Raw genomic sequence first — 19,433 nt, forward strand, 5'->3', positions numbered from 1 at the left:
CTCAAGGCCCGGTTTCCTGCAAGGTTTGGATGTGTCCTTGATCCAACACAGCTCATTTAAATGGCTAAATTACATCCTCAACTTGTCTTGAAGTTCTCCAGAGGCCTGGTAATGAACTAATCATTTGAGGCCTGGAGTTCCCCACACCGGTTTACAGGGAGTGATTCACAAAATACAAAATGCCTCTTAACACTAAGAACTAAGCATGAAAAAGAATATATAACAATTCTGACTGCATAACAGCAGCAGGGTATGTAACATAAAACAGCACTGGATCAAAGGCAGTAAGGTGTACGCAGATCTGCTTCTGATCACCCTGAAGGTGAAGCCACTTTAAGAAACCCCTCAGAGGCCCAGAGCTTCTTTCCTCACGCTGCAACCCAACAGGACATTTCCAGCATCCACACACTCTGTCACACGCGGTGCTGAAAACAGAAAACAGATATTAAAATAATGAATGTTGGAGAAAAGTTGACTGTAGCATGAAACTATTTTTAAAACATTTTATTCTTTAATTAGCGTGTTACTACCATTCTGAGCACGGAGCCATGAAACAGCTTTCATAGCCAGAAGCTCCCACTCGTCCTTTGCATCCATCTTGAAAGCAGGAAGCCAGAATGGTGGCCCACACTTCACTGTTGGCCTAATTGAACAAATCAAAGACAATAAAATAAAACACATAAAAACACGCTACATGATTTTACTTTCTTCAACCAGTAGTATTAAATATTTTTGGCTGCTTCCTTGTCACAAGGTGTCACCAAGATGTGTAGCTCTGCATATTTGATTTGGCCGATTATTACACTGGATGCTGTTCCTGATGTAATCACAAACTGTGATGCTCTAAAATAATGTGCTGAAATACTTTGTCAAGAACTGATGATGAGAAAAGTATTTTTGCTGTGTGTGGTTACTGTGTTTTATCTTCTGATATACAGATGTTTACTTTCATGCTGTGAGGCAAGCCTACGTTTAGTTTGACATCTTTTTGTTTGGTTTGGTCTGTGTCGTGCGTTGCTGTGTCTCCAGGAACAGATACGAAGTTCAACACAACACTGCTTTCTTTTCACAAACTGGACAAGAAAAACATCTAAAACCCTCGTTGGAGATAATAACTACATTCATGATACCTGTTAACTTTTTTTTTAAGTCAGTCTTTCCGCACGAGGGTCTGCGAGCACTCGCGATAGAAAGGGCGTTTAACTAGTCACGTGACGCTTCTTACGCGTACAGCGCAATCCAGTCAGAGACTTTATCAGGTGATGATAATAAAACGGCAATTAAAAATCTATAAAAAAACAAACAAACAGTATATCATAGTAAAAAGAGCACCGCTGGAAATAAGAAAACATTTGCTGTTGCAGAAAACTCGGAGTGCGCTCTCAGTGCTGCTGTTTACTCCCAACGTGAGTCTCATTAAACATTTAAATCGTCTAAACATAATTTTAATGACTTGACACACGTCTACTAAAATTGAGCCTTCGCTTCTACAAAGATTCGCATTAATATGGCGACTCTGCGACCAGAAGCATCTGGATTATGTTGTCACGGATTATTATACACATTGGAAAACGCTCCGTTTTGTGAAACTGCATAGGTTATACTGTGTGTTTTTGACTGTGATCCGAAAACATTTTTTAAAAAAGACAATAATGAATCCGGAAATAAAAACCGATGATGTGACATTAGGAATGAACTAACTCATAAAGAACGGAATGGTTAAGATAAACCTGTGAGATATGAAAGTGTGGCGCTGGAGACCGCTAGTGAAGAATGATGTGTAATAGAAGCTTACTTCAATGGACAATGACTGTAGAAAACAGACGTGTGTATCCTGACAGGTTTCGTTTTCTTTTTCTTCCTCTTTATACTGTTTAGTGGCGGCTGGCAAACAGCAAAATGGTGCATTATCGCGACCAACTGGTGTGGAGTATCGAGAGATAACTGTCTCCTCTCTCCTGTTCCTCCCTGTGCTTCTCATTTTTTTTATTTCCCTTTGTATTTTATAAAACCATCTCCCTTACCCCTCTTCCTCCCATTGCCTTTGCCACCTTTCTTTTATTTTGTGCCATATTCTACTCTTGATTGCTGTCCTACTAACACTGATTTCCATATCCATAATGGTCTCTTTGTAGCTTCCTTTCCTGTTCTGTCTGCCTTCATCATTTCCCTTAACTCCATGATGCACTGGTACCCATAAGAAGGTGACCATAAGCCCCATCATAGTAATTCTGTATAATATTTGCTGAATCTCTATCAGAATGTCAGGTCTGCAATCTGAGTGACTGTCTTGCAAACTAACGAATGATGAACTTGAGTTGGAGCATATCACTGATCTTAGTGGTCTTGCATAGTCAGTCCACTAGACAGCCAACGGTATTGAAACTACTTCTCCCATGTACACTGATGAAACATCACTGATTCCTTTTCTTACTTATCAATATATATACTAAAAATAAAAATACAATAACAGTAAACAATGCAGAACACCAACATCAAAAATATAATAAAGTCAACAAGCAATAAAAAGAGAATAAATTTTTACTGTATATATCTTTCATTAATCAGCATAAATACCCCTATAAACATTTAGTTGGCCCACAGATGTAGAAATTGTTCAAAAGAAAATTCCAATAAATTCTGATTATATAGCACTCATAACAGGGTATATAATACAACAGCGAATTGAAGGCAGTATGGTGTAATTAGATCTGCTTCTGTTGACTAGCCCCGAAGGTTAAGCCACTTTGAAAACAAGATGTAAAAATCAAAAGTGGCTTTATTGCTGAAGTTAGATAAAAAAAAATACAACAACCACACAGTCTACGCAGAAACCACAAACTCACAAGCGAGGCTCGTTTGGCTTGTAAGAAAGAACATTGAAAATGTCTGGCTATTATCTTTAATGGTCTTTGAGCTATTCGTGTTCAAACATTGCTGCAGATGTGAATGTGCAAAGAAATAGTGTGTGTGTGTGTGTGTGTGTGTGTGTGTGTGTGTGTGTGTGTGTGTGTGTGTGTAGTTTATTGAAAACTAAAGTTTCACTGCAAACATTGCACATGTTCAAACTTTACTATAAAAAATTTTTTCACAGTATTTCTTCTTGTAAATTAGTGACTGTGCACCCACCCAATACTATGTGACACTTTATCCTAGGACATGGCAAACATTAGCTCAATCCATTAGCTCCATTTATTAAAACTTTACTGAAAAGATTCTGTGCTTTTGGCCTGCAGGGCCAGAAAGATTATCTGGACAGTTTTACTGCAGGTCCCTGTTCTTGTAACAGTGTTTACACTATGAATCACAGACTGACTGTGCTAGTTCCTTGTAGATGAGGACCTGGGCAATTGGGTATATTGCCTGTACTATACAATATGGCTTAAGTGCTAAAATGTTAATGTGCATACCTTTTATTATTCAGCATACACAATTTTTCCCAAACATTTAGTAGTCTGTCAGATTATAGAAATATATATATATTTATTGAGTTGCATTAGATTTCATAGCATTTCTATCTAAACATTAAGCAGACAAATAAACCTGATTACAAACTATGACAAATCCTGTAAATAAAACATTCACTCCACTATAAGATAAAATTAGGACTTTGTCTAGAGGCATAAAAAGTTAACTTTGATTTGGGACTGTAACACAAGCATTTTGAATTAGAACCTTTTTCAGAAGAACAACATGAAGTGGAATGTATAAAAACAAGTAAAAAGTAACAAATTATGAACAACATCACCATATGGTGATGGAAAACAGGAATAAAAACATACAATTTAAATGAGTTGCCATAATAACTGCTTGTTTTTTGAAACGATTCTGATTACATAACAATTACAGTAGGGTAAATAGCACAATAATGAATTAAAAGCCATATGGCATGATTTGCCAATCCTGAAGGTGAATCCACTTCGAGAAAACCTAGAGTCCCAGATCTTCTTTCTTTATGCTGCAACCCAACAGGACATTTCCAGATTCCACACACTCTGACACACATGGCGCTAAAATGTAAACGTAAGTTATTATATGAATAAGGTGAGGGCTGATTTTTTTTGTGGTTTCAAACAGTGTTTAAAAGAATACTTGATTTGATATTATCATTGTTTCTACCATTTTGAGCATGGATCCATGAGGCAGCCTTCATAGCCAGAAACTCCCACTCATCCTTTGCATCCACCTTGAAAGCATGAAGCCAGACCAGAGCCAGAATGGTGGCCCACACTTCACTGTTGGCCTAATTCATCAAATGAACACATTAAAATCATGATCTCACTTTCTACAACTTTGCTAACATAAAATCAGTTCTCTCTAGTTCTCTCCCATCTCAAGACCCTCACGGCCCCCCTCCTGGACCCCCTGCAGTTTGCATATAGAGCCAACAGGTCTGTAGACGACGCCATCAACATGGCCCTACACTTCATCCTGCAGCATCTGGACTCCCCAGGAACCTACGCCAGGATCCTGTTTGTGGACTTCAGCTCTGCCTTCAACACCATCCTTCCAGACCATCTCCGAGGCAAGCTTTCCCAGATGAATGTGCCTGATCCCATCTGCCGGTGGATCACTGACTTCCTGACGGACAGGAAGCAGCACGTGAGGCTGGGGAAGAATGTCTCGGACTCCCGGACCATCAGCACCGGCTCCCCTCAGGGCTGTGTTCTTTCTCCTCTACTCTTCTCCCTGTACACCAACTGCTGCACCTCCACCCACCAGTCTGTCAAGCTAATCAAGTTCGCAGATGACACCACCGTCATTGGGCTCATCTCTGACGGGGATGAGTCTGCCTACAGGAGGGAGGTTGAACGTCTGGTGTCTTGGTGCAGCCACAACAACCTGGTGCTGAATGCCCAGAAGACAGTGGAGATTATTGTGGACTTCAGGAAGCACACAGCCCCACTCCCCCCCATCATCCTGACTGACACCCCCATCACCTCTGTGGACTCATTCCGCTTCCTGGGTACCACCATCACCCAGGACCTGAAGTGGGAGCCCACCATCACCTCCGTCATCAAGAAAGCCCAGCAGAGGATGTACTTCCTGAGGCAGCTGAAGAAATTCAACCTGCCAACACGGACGATGATGCAATTCTACACTGCAATCATCGAGTCCATCCTCACCTCCTCCATCACCGTGTGGTATGCTGGAGCCACTATCAGGGACAAACAGAGACTGCAGCGTGTTGTGCGCTCTGCTGAGAAGGTGATTGGCTGCAGACTCCCATCTCTGCAGGACCTGTACACCTCCAGGACACTGCGGCGTGCAGCCCAGATCTCAGCTGACCCTTCTCACCCTGGACACAGTCTGTTTGACCTGCTCCCCTCAGGCAGGAGGCTCCGGTCCATTCGCACCAGAACCTCTCGCCACAAGAACAGTTTCTTCCCCTCTGCTGTTGGACACATGAACAATAACCACATGACTGTCCCCGCCACTAACACATGACCCTACGCTGTGTCACTGCATCATTTCATGTCTGGCACTGATCACCACCTGCACTCATGTATATATCTTTCAACGTAGCACTCTTAATTCTTATTCTCATGTATATATGTTTGGCACTGATCACCACCTGCACTCATGTATATATCTTTCTACGTAGCACTCATAATTCTTATTCTCATGTATATATGTTTGGCACTGATCACCACCTGCACTCATGTATATATCTTTCTACGTAGCACCCATAATTCTTATTCTCATGTATATATCTCATGTATATCTCATGCACATATCTTTCTTTCTACATAGCACTTTAATTCTTATTGTCTGCACTGAAGCACCGCAGCAATTTCCTAATGTTGTAAACCTCAACATCTGGCAATAAACCCATTCTGATTCTGATTCTGATAAAGTAAAATAGGGCACTGAAATGTTCAGTAGAAGTTCTGACTGATGAGAAAACATTCTGCAGTGCAGCTCCGTGGATAGTTAGGAGTCATTACAACCAATATTTTATCCTCTAATATTTACAGATTTGTTTTCATGCAGCAAGGCAGGGGCTACATTTAGTTTACTTCTTTTTGTTATGTTTGTTATATTGTACTCCCATGTTTTTAATTGCGTCCTATGTTTTTTTGATCAAATTATCCAATCAATTTTGTTTTAAATCTCATATTATCATTTTGTGTTATTACGTAAATTGACAGCCAGTGTTAACTTTGAGAGAAAATGTTGATTTAGTTTTAGTCAGTTGTTTTACTAAACATTTATTTTTATTTATAATTTAGCCGTCTAAATTCAGATGTGGTCAGCTAAATATTATAAGATTATAGTAGATGTAGTTTATTCAGCTGATTAAAATCTAATGTAAAGTGTAAAGCTTTGATGTGTTTTTGCTGGTAAGAGATGCTCCAAATGGTTTACAAAGCATCTTATTTTCTTTGATATGACATGCAAAACCTGTCCAGGTCTTCTTTTCCTTCCGAGTTTTTAACTTTTATCATGTTTTGATGATAAACAGGGAGCATGGGAGTTTCCTCCTGCTTGTCGGTGGCAGATCAAATTGTGGGTGTCTAACTAATCTAACAAGGAGATTCCTTCTGATTTTATCACTTCCAAATTCGTCTCACCTTCCTACACAACTTAAGTTCTGATTGGATTTCGTCTCTCTAGAAAATTTTCATCTCGTTTTTATTCGTCAGTGAAACTGTTAATACATTTCAAGTTTTTGTCTTCCTGCGTTCGTTTTTATTGTGTTTTGTTTTTCCCCTCACAAAGGTTATTGATGAAAATTATGACAAAAATGATTAGTCAGCAAAATTCGGCCCACCGTTCTGGGTTTGATCTTTTCCACCTGCTCACTGGTCTTTCCCAGTGCAGTAGCCAGATCTGGATCAAGCAGCCAGGAACCAGACGCCTTCTGGAGGGAGACTAAGTGCATGAAAGGGTCTCTGGGTAGTTGCTTGGGCAACGCAACTGGAAAATCAAAGATTAAACAAAAACCAGACCTCAATATGGTGATAGATAAGAAAACACAATTCTACATGACAGAGGAAAGCAAAAATGTAACAAACAGTGTACATAAGGCTTCCACACAGCAAATTAAGGGTTTTAAACAGAAACTGAAGAAAGACTAAAACTGGAAAGAAAAAAAAGATAGCTTTATTTTTTTCAATGTGTATACCACAAATAGGTTGATATTATTAATGTTTTTATCAAACAATAGCTTCTGAATGTAAACAGCAAGTAGATTTGAGATGACGCACACACATACTGAGGATCATATAATTTCCTCTGTGGGTATTATATGAGCCATATTTATAGAACAAATATTTTTTGGAGCTTACAGTCAGCTTTTTTCGTACCCAACATAGATTTTACTGTAAGGTAGGCATTCATCACCATGATGTTTACATAAAAACAGTATATTTAAAATATTATATTTGAATTTGTTCAAATATTGTTTAAAAGTTGGGTCAAGACATTTGCTGAAGAATTTGTCATTAATTGGACTTAAAGGGACTTTCATAGTTTTTACTCTTTTCTACAGAAAAAACTGAAAAGTTCCAAACTATAAAGTGACACATTAACACCTCCTACGGCCCACGTGTACACATATGATCTAAATCCTCTCTAAATCCCACAAAGACATGGCAGCTGGAAATACAAACCACATATAGAGAGACTTGTAAAGAAACTGAGACTTAAACTTCGTTTTTTCTTCCGTAATAAACAGTGCTTTTCTTTTGCAGTAAAAAAAAACATCTTGTCACTGCAACCTTTTTATCTGTGTTAGATTATGGTGACATTCTGTATATGAACACTTCTTCTTCATGTCTTCTAATGTTGGACAGGATGTATCATGCTTCCTTGAGGTTTATTACCAACTGTAGATATCTGACCCATCACTGTGACTTGTACTTAAGAGTAAAATGGCCTTCTTTGGCCATTAGAAGACAGGGGCATTGGTACACTTTTATTTATAAAGCTATGCTAGGATTGCTGCCTCCTTATATTTGTACTTTGGTCACAAGGACAAATAGTGGTTCTTACTCCTTGCGTTCAAATGATCAGCTGCTGCTGTCTGTTCCCCTTGTCCGCACAGAGTTGGGTAAGAAAGCCTTTGTCCACCGTGCGCCTTTTTCGCGTAACCTGTTACAGAAAGACTGGAAATTGACTGAACTGTTGTCTTTAAATGTTTTTAAAACTAAACTCAAAGGCCTACAGACTGCCTCAATAATGTGTAATTGTTTTGTGTAATTGTTTAACTTTGTTTGTTCGTATGTATTTGTTTGGAAATGTGCTGCCTCTTGGCCAGGACTCCCTTGAAAAAGAGGTTTTTGATCTCAACGGGACATTCCTGGTTAAATAAAATAAAAATACAAGTTTCAGATTTGAAATCACAGTTTTAACACAATCTTAAATTTGACATAACAATTTAACATTTAAAATATGACTAAATAAGAAAATGACTTTCACACAGGTGGAATCACGGACGGAAGATGAACTCTGTATTAAAATGTAGATAAAAATGAGACATTTCAAATCCTTTAACTTGTTTTGACCAGTTACCCATCCCACATTTCATTTTAGAACTTTAGATAGCTTGTCTTAAACTTCCATTCAGCTTGTACTTACAGTCTTGCAGGGAACGATTTCAGGTTTTTATTAAGAAATAAAAACAATTACTGGATTGTGATTTTACTGCGCAGATGTGTGGTGTTCTGTCATTCACTCTTTACTTACTCCCACGCCGCGGATTACCGTTTTTCTTTCCATCTACCATGAAATCAAGATGAAAAACATGGAGTCAGCAATTTCATAATAGTAAATGAAAAAGAACAAATAAAGTACAGACATTATAAACAGCCCAATACAATGACTATGATAGCAAATACTGCTGATGCTGTCCATAGAGCATTTCATATTTAAATTTTTCAAGTTAAACAGAGTAAAACAGAAAACATTTATTTTTAGAAATGCACTGATGTGCAGATGTGTGTTACACTGACATTCAGCTTTTACTTACACGTATCTGGTATTGGAACACATTGCCCTGCAGGAGCCAACCAGGATGTTAAAAAATGAGATTAAAATCTTTTATAAGAACTTTTTCAAAGGGCGTTTTTCATGTCATTGATTTAAACACTGATTAAATGTATGGGATCTTCATGTGGTCAGTCCGGATGCTTGCTCACCTACCTCCATGGTCCCTGCAGTATTTACAAAGCTTGATCACCATGCTTGATTTGTCAGATTGTTTAATTATTCATTGTTCTTCTGTGTTTAGTTTCTTCCTATCAGTATTTTTGATTCTTTGTAACAAACCCTTTGAAGAAAACAAGCCACATTTTGCTTTAACTGGCATGTTTTTGGATTCTGACTTCAGGAACCTCTAAACTGGTTCTAATGTTCTGCTCCAAGTTATCATTGAAGTACTTTTATTCATGTTCATCCGCCTTTGTCTTCAGGTTGTGTGTGACAATTAGTTTTTGCTTTTGTAGTAACAAATGTATAATTCCTCTAATACTCTTCATACTCAAAACTAAAATCTTCTGATTGCTATTTTTTAAAAATACGGGGATACTGCCATGTCTCTCTGCTCTTAACATTATCACTGCCCTGCTTTCATTCACTCAGCTGCAGGTATACATGTGTTAAATCTCAGGGATGCAGCAAACGTCCATGCACACACGTACCTTCCAACGCCAATAACTCTGCTTTGTACTTACTCATTCTAGGATGACCATGCAATACTGATCCAAATCTTAGTGTCACTTTAAGATAAAAAAAAAGAAGGAAAAAAAAAAGAGTGAGGGTATGAGGTCTGGATTGGACAGGAAGAAATGCAAAAATTGTTTGTTGTACTTTCATTCAGGTTTTTACTTCTTGCTAGTTTCTGATCTTTGGAGATCACTTTGGAAAACAAGCAACTACTACCTAACTACTTTGTTTTTAAGTTAAGTTTTTTAGGATTTAGAATTAACTCTATTATTCTGCAATTAAAGCAGTCATTACATTCACCTCATTGAAGTTCAGCCATCTTTATCTTCAGAGCTGTGGCTCACAGAGTTTTAGTTTGGGGATTTAAAATAAACTCACTGGGCGTCGGAATATTTCTGCGCACAAGAGGTCCTTGGATCACCCTGCTGTTGTCTTTGTTGACAGCAATGAAGGCAGTGAAAGAACTGCTCACTCCTGATTGGACACTGAGCCGCACCAACTTTTTCTTCACTTCTCCATCTTGCTGTCCTCTACTCTCTCTCTCCTCCAACTCCAGTGAGTGAATCAGAGTACGAGCACCCAACCTGTGGACTGTTAATCTGCAGACATGACACAAAAAAAACATCTTCTGTTCTAATGTCTATCATTTTACTAGATTAACTTATCAGTAACTTTGTCTATACCACTGCATCCTCTTCAGGGTCCTACAGAGGTGAAGTTTAATCCACCACTTTGGTAAAGAATCACAATGATAACATACCAAGTTTATCTGAAGACAGTAGAGTGATCCAATATATACAAGGATACAAACATACATACATTGAAATGCATGCATGCATTCATGAACTTTAGTTAATCAAGTTTAGTTCTTAAACATTATAAAGTGTTTACTGTATAGTGTAGAAATTGTTTAATGTATAATGTTACCATTTTTATTTTAATGAAATGACGTGTCCCCATTCTTATGTTTACTTTTTAGACACTCATCATCAAGCTCAGCAATAATAAGGTTCTAGATGTTAGAGTTAAATTACCCTTTAAATTTTTGGTTAAAACAGCTTCATTTATTCCCGTGTTTTCTGAATCATGAAATTTGAACTACAGGAAATGAAGCCAGTTGGTTTTGGGCAGATAATGGCTGCAACCATAGCTGGAGTGGCCATCGGGCATACCGGGCATTTGCCCGGTGGGCCGCTGGCGATTTTTTGTTTTTATGGGCCAATGGATTTTTTTTTAATTTTTAGTTTTTTTTTTTAGGAAGGGTATATATAATGAAAGGTGTTGGATTGGCCAATTGGTCATGATCGACTCTGGGCTGGACCAATTACAGCCGAGGAGGCCGGATGCACCCTCCCCCTTGTTTAGCAATCACGTGATTTTCGCGCATTGCATGCTGGGAACTAGTGGCAAAACAATCTAAGTACCGCATCAAATGCAAGCATTTGCAGCACCGCAAAATGTTCATTCTCCAGTTCCAATACCTTCTTGTTTTTTCTTTGCCGCACAAAAAAGGAATGTACAAAACAAAGGAGAACAATGCCGGTCCGTACAAAGACAGACTTGATGAAAAGTCAAAGAAAAGATACGAGGAAAAAATTAAAGGAGTGAAAGGGTCAGACCCTTACGATCACACAGAGTGGACAAAAGACGTTAGCGTGCTGCCCAACTTTCACCACGCTCATATTTATAATTATACGGTTCTTGGAGTGAGCGCATACACTCATGAAGTTTAGTAACTTCAGGTCACTGCAACAAGCCCAGGTACAGTTTACCGACGGATGGGTACAGGACCTTGAAATGCACCGTGTAGAACGAAAGGACCATCGTAAGAACAAAGGTAAGTTTACCAGTCTCACAAATCGTCTTCATAAATACACATTCGTTAACCATTTATTAATAGGACCTTTGAGCTCAACGGTAATTAATTAGTAGTGGAAATAATTTCTGGTAGCATCACAGAAATGTAGCAGTGACAATAATATTGTATGTTGTAATCGCACCGGACAATTAGTGATACAAAACAACTGTTTTATCTTGTGAATAAAAGTATATGTTTTTGTCAATGTACCATAATAACAGAAGCGAAACGCAATATTGTGTGAAAGGAGCCAGCTGAGGTGGTTCGGGCATCTGACAAGGATGCCCCCTGGGCGCCTCCTGGGTGAGGTGTTCCAGGCATGTCCCACCGGGAGGAGGCCCCGGGGCAGACCCAGGACACGCTGGAGAGATTATATCTCTCGGCTGGCCTGGGAACGCCTTGGCATTCCCCCGGATAAGCTGGAGGAGGTGGCTGGGGAGAGGGAGGTCTGGGCCTCTTTGCTTAGGCTGCTGCCCCCGCGACCCGGCCTCGGATAAAGCGGATGAAGATGGATGAAGATGGATGGACAATTCACTATTTATGCACAATAAATAAAGGAGCATAGCGCGACAATTTCTGTTCAGCGCCAGACTTGCTTGTAACCTACATCACCAATTATGTTAAGAAAAATGACGCATTAACTACTACAAAACTCTGACCTTTGTGGGAATGCTTGGAGCAGACTAACATGTGAGCTGGAGTGTTCTGGGACGTTATATTTGGTATATCCAGACCATCCGTCGGCTCTTACTTCGGAAACATGGCTTAAAAAATTTCTCTTCAACGACGTAATCCGATAAAAAGCAAAAAACAATCTCTTTACCCGTCGGCTTCCCGTGGCTGTCATGCGACCGGCTATTGCAGTTAATAATACAACAGCTTCTTGCCATTTTTTGGGTTTCTTTTTATCGCTGTGTAACTGAGTTCAATTGAAAGCCTGCGTGCACTAGTACCTCTTGCCACAAGTTCCCAGAATCCTTTGCGGTTTTACCCCTGAATGACATCACATTTTCAATCTTTATCCTGGTGGGCTTGTCTCTAGTCAAAATGCCCGGGCCGATTTTTTGTCCCAGTCCAGCCATGGCTGCAACTGGAATATTAAATGAGTAAACCCTATTGTCAGAATATCAAACATAGAAATACACTGTAATTCATCATTGTTTCTAATGATGTATAGATGGAAAAAAAGGATGTGGTAAAACCAGGTCATAAAAATATCAAAGATATGCACAGTAATATGTTTGTGCATCTTAAATAAAGTAAACCAAACCAAAAGGGTGCTGTTGTTATTAAACTTTGTTTTACCCAGTGTCCTCTGCAGGTCTGAAACTGAAGTGCAGCTGGTTCTCAGAGGGATGACCTGCCAGGCTGTACTTCACCGTCACACAGCCCTCTGCTGCCTCTGAGCTCTGACACAGCATCACAGGGTCAGAAGTCACGTTAATTACTATCATCAAATATCTAAACAACAAAACGAGAAGATGCTGCTCTTACCTGTCCAGTAAGCTGGGCATAAATCAGTGACCTTTGACCCTGGAAAAGTGCAGTGATTGGTGGAGAGAGGACAGTGACAGACACTTCCTTTGGTAAATCCCATGTGACTGAGAAGTCGACCACAGTCGGCTGCAAAGAAAATCGCAGCGACTGCATCACCTGAAAAATAAAGAAAAACTCTCCAAATATACATCCTATACATATAACAAATATGTATCTGCTGCAATCTTTAATGTGACTTCTAATTGTGTTTCATGTCTTACTTTTGCTTGCATCCTGTCAGTCCCTGTGATGAACTGAGCATGACCTCCTCCTTCCTTTGCCATCCCATTGATGAGAGCAGAGCTGGCCCCTTCCCCAATCCCAAAAGAGAAACACCTGCAATACAACAGTTTTCTTTAAGTACACAGAGGACATGTATTGTGTAGATATGGTTGTGGGTTTGTGGTTTCACCTGTGGGAATCTGAGTTCTTCTTCACCAGATCTATCACTTCTTTGGTGTTTCCCACCTCTCCATCAGTAAAGACAAACAGCTAGAGAGGAGAGTTGGCACAAAAGGACATAACATCAGACCCACAAACCCACAGCTTGTTCTGAGAGCTGAGTTAGGTTTCTGTCAAAGGAAAATTGTACATAGTGTATCCAGCTACATGAAATATGCTGGATTTTATGGATCACTAAGCAATCCACATGTCTACATGACTTTTCACATAAACTCTTGTGTGATAAACTTATTTAGCAACTAACTGCTTCCTGTTTTCTGAGAACAGACTTAGAGAAGAGGAACCTCAGCTCTGAGTTCCCGGAATAAGTTTGTTACCTTTGTACACACACAAGCTTGTATAAATAAAGAACGCAGTAGGTCTAACCCGCCGCAAGGGTCTAAAGAAATAAACACGTGAAATAGGTTAAGTTCGCCGAAAGGAACTAAATTTAGACTGGTTTCAGAAGTAGCTGAAAGTACTTTGTGACAAATTATAAAAACGAGTGAATGTCTATGTCTATATGTGTTTTGGAAGTAAGTTGATTTTACAGCACAAATAAACTGCTGAACTACTTCCATCTTTGTGTATCCTGCAAAAGCCCACGTACTGGTGACAAAGGGGAAAGGTTGAGTTCCGCCTCATAAAACTGACACCGCTCCGTGAATCGCGCGGAGTAGAAGGGCGTGTCAGCCACCACCCCCGAGTCAAGTGTACCAGAGAAGGCTCTGCAGTTCTGTGACAATGGGGAATCAGCCCACCAAACTCACTGCTGACGAGCAGTGGCTAGAAAAGAAATGTCCAGGCGCCGGACAAATCAGTGCTTGTAGATGGAGAAATCCTAAGAAAACAAAATGTCCCACTTGGGAAGGGAAATGCAGCCCCTCAGTGCTAACACAGCTGAAGGAGGCTCTTTAAAAGAATTAGGAGAGAAAGGAAAACGCACGCAAGAATCACAATACTTCCAGGCCTGGAAAGAAGAAGCAGTTAGGCGAGACGAAAACAAAAAGAAAAAAACAAGAGAAAAAAGATAAATAGTCAGAAAAACAGAACTTAACTGCCAGTATAGTAAAACCAGAAGACGAGACACTGTGCAGTCCTCGCAATCCTTTTATTAACGTCAGAGTTAGGCAAGCGGTAAGTAAGGTTAAGTTTCAAGGAAGTCTTGAGGAAACTGATCCAAGCCAGTGTGTGCGTTACCTGTCTAGGCTGACTGGGAATGCAAGGCTGACTGTAAATATGTTTGAGGGGCTCCAGGATCGCTGTTCCTCCAAGATTAGCCTGGATCTGCTCAACGCTCTTCAGGGCCTCTTCCATGGTCTGCTGAGTGTACTCCACACTCTTACTGCCATCACACAGACACCAATACACACGCATGTAACACAAAAGACACAAAAACATGAAAGGAATAATTGTGTTGGGCTGACAGATCTGAGCCTTACGGGAAGATGTGTTCATATCTGGACCCAAAACCATAGATGTTAAAATAGCATCCCATTGGTAAGCTCTTCAACAGGAGCAGTAGAGTATCCTTAAGAGAACAGGGAAAAGATGGTGAGTCCACCGTGTGAGAGGAACACTATAAAAAATTTATGACTGTAAGAACAGATACCTTGGCACTGCGGATCCGAGTATTACTCATACTTCCAGATCGATCCATTAAGAACACAAACTCTCCACATGAAGCCACTGAAGACATCACAGACTGGGAGAACTCAGGGTACAGACTCACCATCACCACTGGATCACCCATCAGAGAGCCTGAAAAACATTACGGACAGAAAAATAACCAAAAATTGTTTTTGCTGTTTACTCCAACATCTTTAACTACTGAGTTAAAGAAGACGGATAATGATTTTTTTTTTTAAATTTCAAAACAGCAAATCTCATTTCCGCTCAGCAGAGGCCTGTCCTGCCTCCACCACAGCGGTGGGCTGGTGGGCGTCTTTGTAATAAATCAGCAGTTCAACATCTCTGTCAAACTTGTGTCCTGCAGCCAGCTTGACCTGCACACCACAAACACATTCATATTTAATTCTCAGTTATAAGTACAGAGCAGACACAGCAGCACTCTACCTACCGTGGCCTGGGTTTGATCAGTGTTGAGGTACTGCAGAGGGTCCAGGGAACAGTTGGACTCTACTTTAGAGATTGGACGAGGAGAGGACACTCGGGCAGAGAAAGGCAGAGTGTAGGGCACCCAAGAGGCTGGAACATAAACCACCTCGAAAGATTTACATTTCTTACCTGTAAACAAATGTGACTGATTAGAAGGATACCTTTTTTTTTTTTTTTTTTTTTTTTACAGCTGTAACTTCAGCAGAAAGAGAACTGCAGGTATGATGAGGGTCAGTCAAATGTTTTCTTTCAATATTCTTAAAGGACAGCACCAGTACAGAATGGCATGTCCATCCTCCAATCACTTTATAAATTCCATATTTCAAACAAAAGATTGGCAGTCATGTGATTCCGAAGAGAGTTAATTCAGGTTAACACTAAGATATATTCTCAGTTATAAGCAGAATATGTATAACAGAATAGAAAAGTGATCCAGGTCGAGAAAATGAAAAATATGCTCATCTGTAACCAAAATTTATGTAGATTCATTATATATATTCCAACTTTATATCATAAACATTTCAGCTAAATCTGTTTTGACAGAATTTTTTCTTTTAGCCAGTACATGTTTATATTTGTCCAAGAGTATAGATTCTGATTTGTTTTGATAGTAAGAAAGACCAGTATACACATATACTGGCTTTTATTTTTAAACATCTTTTAGATATTTATGTTCAGAGATCTTGATGCATTCTCAGTCATCCAGGTAAGTAAATCTCCAAAGGTTGATTCTGTTCATCTGGACGTAGCGTTTTCAGTGGGAGAAACGTTTCGTCACTCATCAAAGTGACTTCTTCAGACTTCAGCTGTTGATCAGTGGTCATGAGAATTTGCATAATCATGATGAAGGAACTGTTGAGCTAGTTAATAGGTATGCCCTCGTTGTCATCTGTTGTGATTTTATTTTGAAAGGATGCTTCCTGTTATGCTGCAGAGTGCACGTGAGAGTTCAATAATAAAAACTAAGTGTTGTTCCGGTGAAAAGCCGATGCCCCACGTGTGATTATTCCTCCGTCTAGACAATATAAGTATCTTCAATATTCATGCAGATTCCGCTGGAAGACCCGTCTCTGCTAACAGGAACTGACCTCCCAGCCCATTGTTCCTTCAGTGGTGCTGGTTTCAGTCATTATGCAAATGTACTGTCAATAAGGTTGGGGAAACGTGCAGTCAGGTGAGACTGAAGAAGTCACTTTGATGAGTGATGAAACGTTTCTCTCGCTGAAAACGCTACAACCAGATGAACAGAATCAACCTTCATGTTCAAACATTGCTGCAGTTTCAATGTATGAAAAAAATACCATTTAAGTAGGTGCACGAGTCATTTTTCAAAAATATGTATGTTGAAAAGTATTTTAGTTATAAAACAAAATTTTGACTGCAATAATTATAGCTGCTCAAATTTTGTATCATAAAAATTTTATTCAAATCAGTGACAATCAAGCAGAAAAGATTCTACAAATTGCCCAATTTGAGATGGAATGACTTACAGTAGTTATTTTTCGGTTAACATGTAAATAATTCCATGTAATATCTTACTTATTTCCACATATGTAGTTATGAAACCTTTTACATGTTTGAATTTGAGGGTTTCTGCTAGTGTCAAGTGTTTTTCGTACCCCGATATTTGAGGTTGTTGTTAAGACTGCTTTCATCCTTCATGGATTTTTGAGTTGAATCATAACTTTGACTGTGTTAACTATATAAGACACTTTCTTTAATGTTTATTCTGGAAGTTACATTTAATTTAAACAGACTTTCATTTGACTATTCAATAGTAATATTATTCAAACTGAATTAACATGAAAGACTAGATTTTTGTAGTTCTGAGTTTTTATACTTTAATTTTTCATCTTTTTTAAAGAACTACACAAAGACAAACACGAAATGTATGACATTGCAGACTGTATTTCTGCTATTTGTCCCTCTTTTCAAATACTGTTTTTAATTAGATATTATCTCTATCACAAACAATATGTGAAGCAAGATATTATGTGCCATTATAACCAGTAACCAGTTACATTAAAATATTACAAAATCCAAACGTGGTCAGAGAGAAAACAGAAGTCTCTTTGAATCAGTTCCTCGTTCCTTTTGGAGAGTTAGCGGACTGGAGAAGTTCATCTTTGTACCTGTGAACCAAGAACATTATTTTAATGCTAATAGGAACATCTTAATAGTTAGTTAAATTTTAATTGCATTATTAATTTGATTACTTATGCACAGTTTTCCAGTCATACAGTTTTTTTTTTTATAGTGAGGTGTTTTCATTTTGTTTTCTTGTTTCTTTTCCTAAGGGAATGGTTTGTCACTTGTCAGCATTGTCAGCTAACAGTGAATACTCTTGGTATTATAGTAGATATTTAGTTAGGCTTAAGATCTCTGTGTTTGAAAGCAGACAGGCAGCATAAATAGTGCTTTAAACTGGTCCAATTTATGTTGTGAAATTGTTACATGGTGGAGGAATGTGTTTTTCTTATGTGTATGTGTGGTGGGTGATGTGGGCGGAATCGTCACCGCATACCACTGTTTTGATGACAGGTAACAGCTAGCCTGAAGCACCTTCCGGTTTAGGTCTTCCTGTTGTTTGCATCATCGAATTAAAAATAAAGAGCAACACCCCAACCACCACCCCCCCAACACACACACACACACACACACACACACACACACACACACACACACACACAGATGTCTCTCTGTAAATGCGGTTGTCTGTTGCAGCACAACCACATTTCTTTATATCACGATAAAAACATATAAACAAAATTAATAAAGAATTTCAATGTGACAGCATCCAGGTTGCTATCCTTAGTCTTAAGGTTTTCGTGTCAGTGTGCAGTAATGTGTTGCTGAACAGCAAGTGATCAGGCTGCTTAAATAAATGCACGGTAGGAGCTTACCTCTAAAGCTCAACATGTGTGTCAGATGTCAGATGGTTTACTGCCGTCCCCGTTTGTAAATATTAAGGCCAAAGTGTTCAAACAGCACAGACTCAACTGATATGTCACCTCTATCTGATATTCTCCACTTACTTGTTGAGATGTGGGTGGAGCTTTTTTCGCAGCCTTAGCTCTGAGAACACAGTCATCAGGACCTGAACCCTGCGTTTAAAAGTCTTGGTACAGAAGACTGTAGGGTGGCTACAGAGGGAAACCTGGGAAAATGTTCTTATAGTCTTTATGTGTTAAACAAGTAACAAAGTATGAATTTCATCACCAGAAAGGGGGAGAGAAAAGTAAGGAACAGTCTTTCTGAAAGAGCTGCTACAGTAGCTGTCTTTACTTTATCAATGTTATGAGAACAATTCTGATTTATCTATTTATTTGTTTACAACGGTAAACACAAATTTCAAATACCAATGTACAATACAAATATATAACAATTCTAATTATATAATTAAAACAAATGATAACGCACACATAATGTTGTCTGGTCGTTCCATACATTTTTATACATCATGTGTTTGTATTCAAATTTTGCTATATTATCATTATTATTATTATAACAATATCTCAAATTATCAGTTTTTGATTTTATTTATTAAGATGAACAAGTCACCTTTCCAGGCACTGATTTCTCCACCTCACTGCTGGTCTTACCCAGTGCAATAGCCAGAGGCGCATCAAGCAATCAGCAGCCAGACGCCTGCTGGAGGGAGATTAATGTCAGCAAAGGGCCTGTGGGTGGCTTCTTAGCTACAACAGGTAGAAATTTTTTTTATTAAATTATTAAATATTTGGTGTATTTAAATATTTATAATATTTAATACCTACCAGATAAACCAGTGCATAAAAACCACTGCACAAAA

General features: G+C 39.0%; 1 protein-coding gene across 1 annotated transcript; it reads right to left on the reverse strand.

Moving 5' to 3' along the window:
- Positions 1 to 114: 114 nt before the first annotated feature.
- Positions 115 to 17,284, reverse strand: LOC113035721 (von Willebrand factor A domain-containing protein 5A-like). The gene is made up of 18 exons (XM_026191366.1): positions 17,242 to 17,284; positions 15,585 to 15,751; positions 15,399 to 15,510; positions 15,117 to 15,268; positions 14,947 to 15,035; positions 14,705 to 14,849; positions 13,476 to 13,555; positions 13,285 to 13,399; positions 13,022 to 13,180; positions 12,833 to 12,936; positions 10,048 to 10,268; positions 9,645 to 9,722; positions 9,148 to 9,158; positions 8,975 to 9,001; positions 6,776 to 6,985; positions 4,187 to 4,243; positions 531 to 597; positions 115 to 425 (listed from the first exon to the last, which is right to left on the reverse strand). Exons 1-18 carry the CDS (start codon positions 17,282 to 17,284, stop codon positions 346 to 348), a joined length of 1,917 nt encoding a protein of 638 aa, XP_026047151.1. The 3' UTR covers positions 115 to 345.
- Between the last annotated feature and the right edge of the window lie 2,149 nt (positions 17,285 to 19,433).

Source organism: Astatotilapia calliptera, chromosome 14, assembly GCF_900246225.1.
Source record: "Astatotilapia calliptera chromosome 14, fAstCal1.2, whole genome shotgun sequence".
Taxonomy (NCBI): Eukaryota; Metazoa; Chordata; class Actinopteri; order Cichliformes; family Cichlidae; genus Astatotilapia; species Astatotilapia calliptera.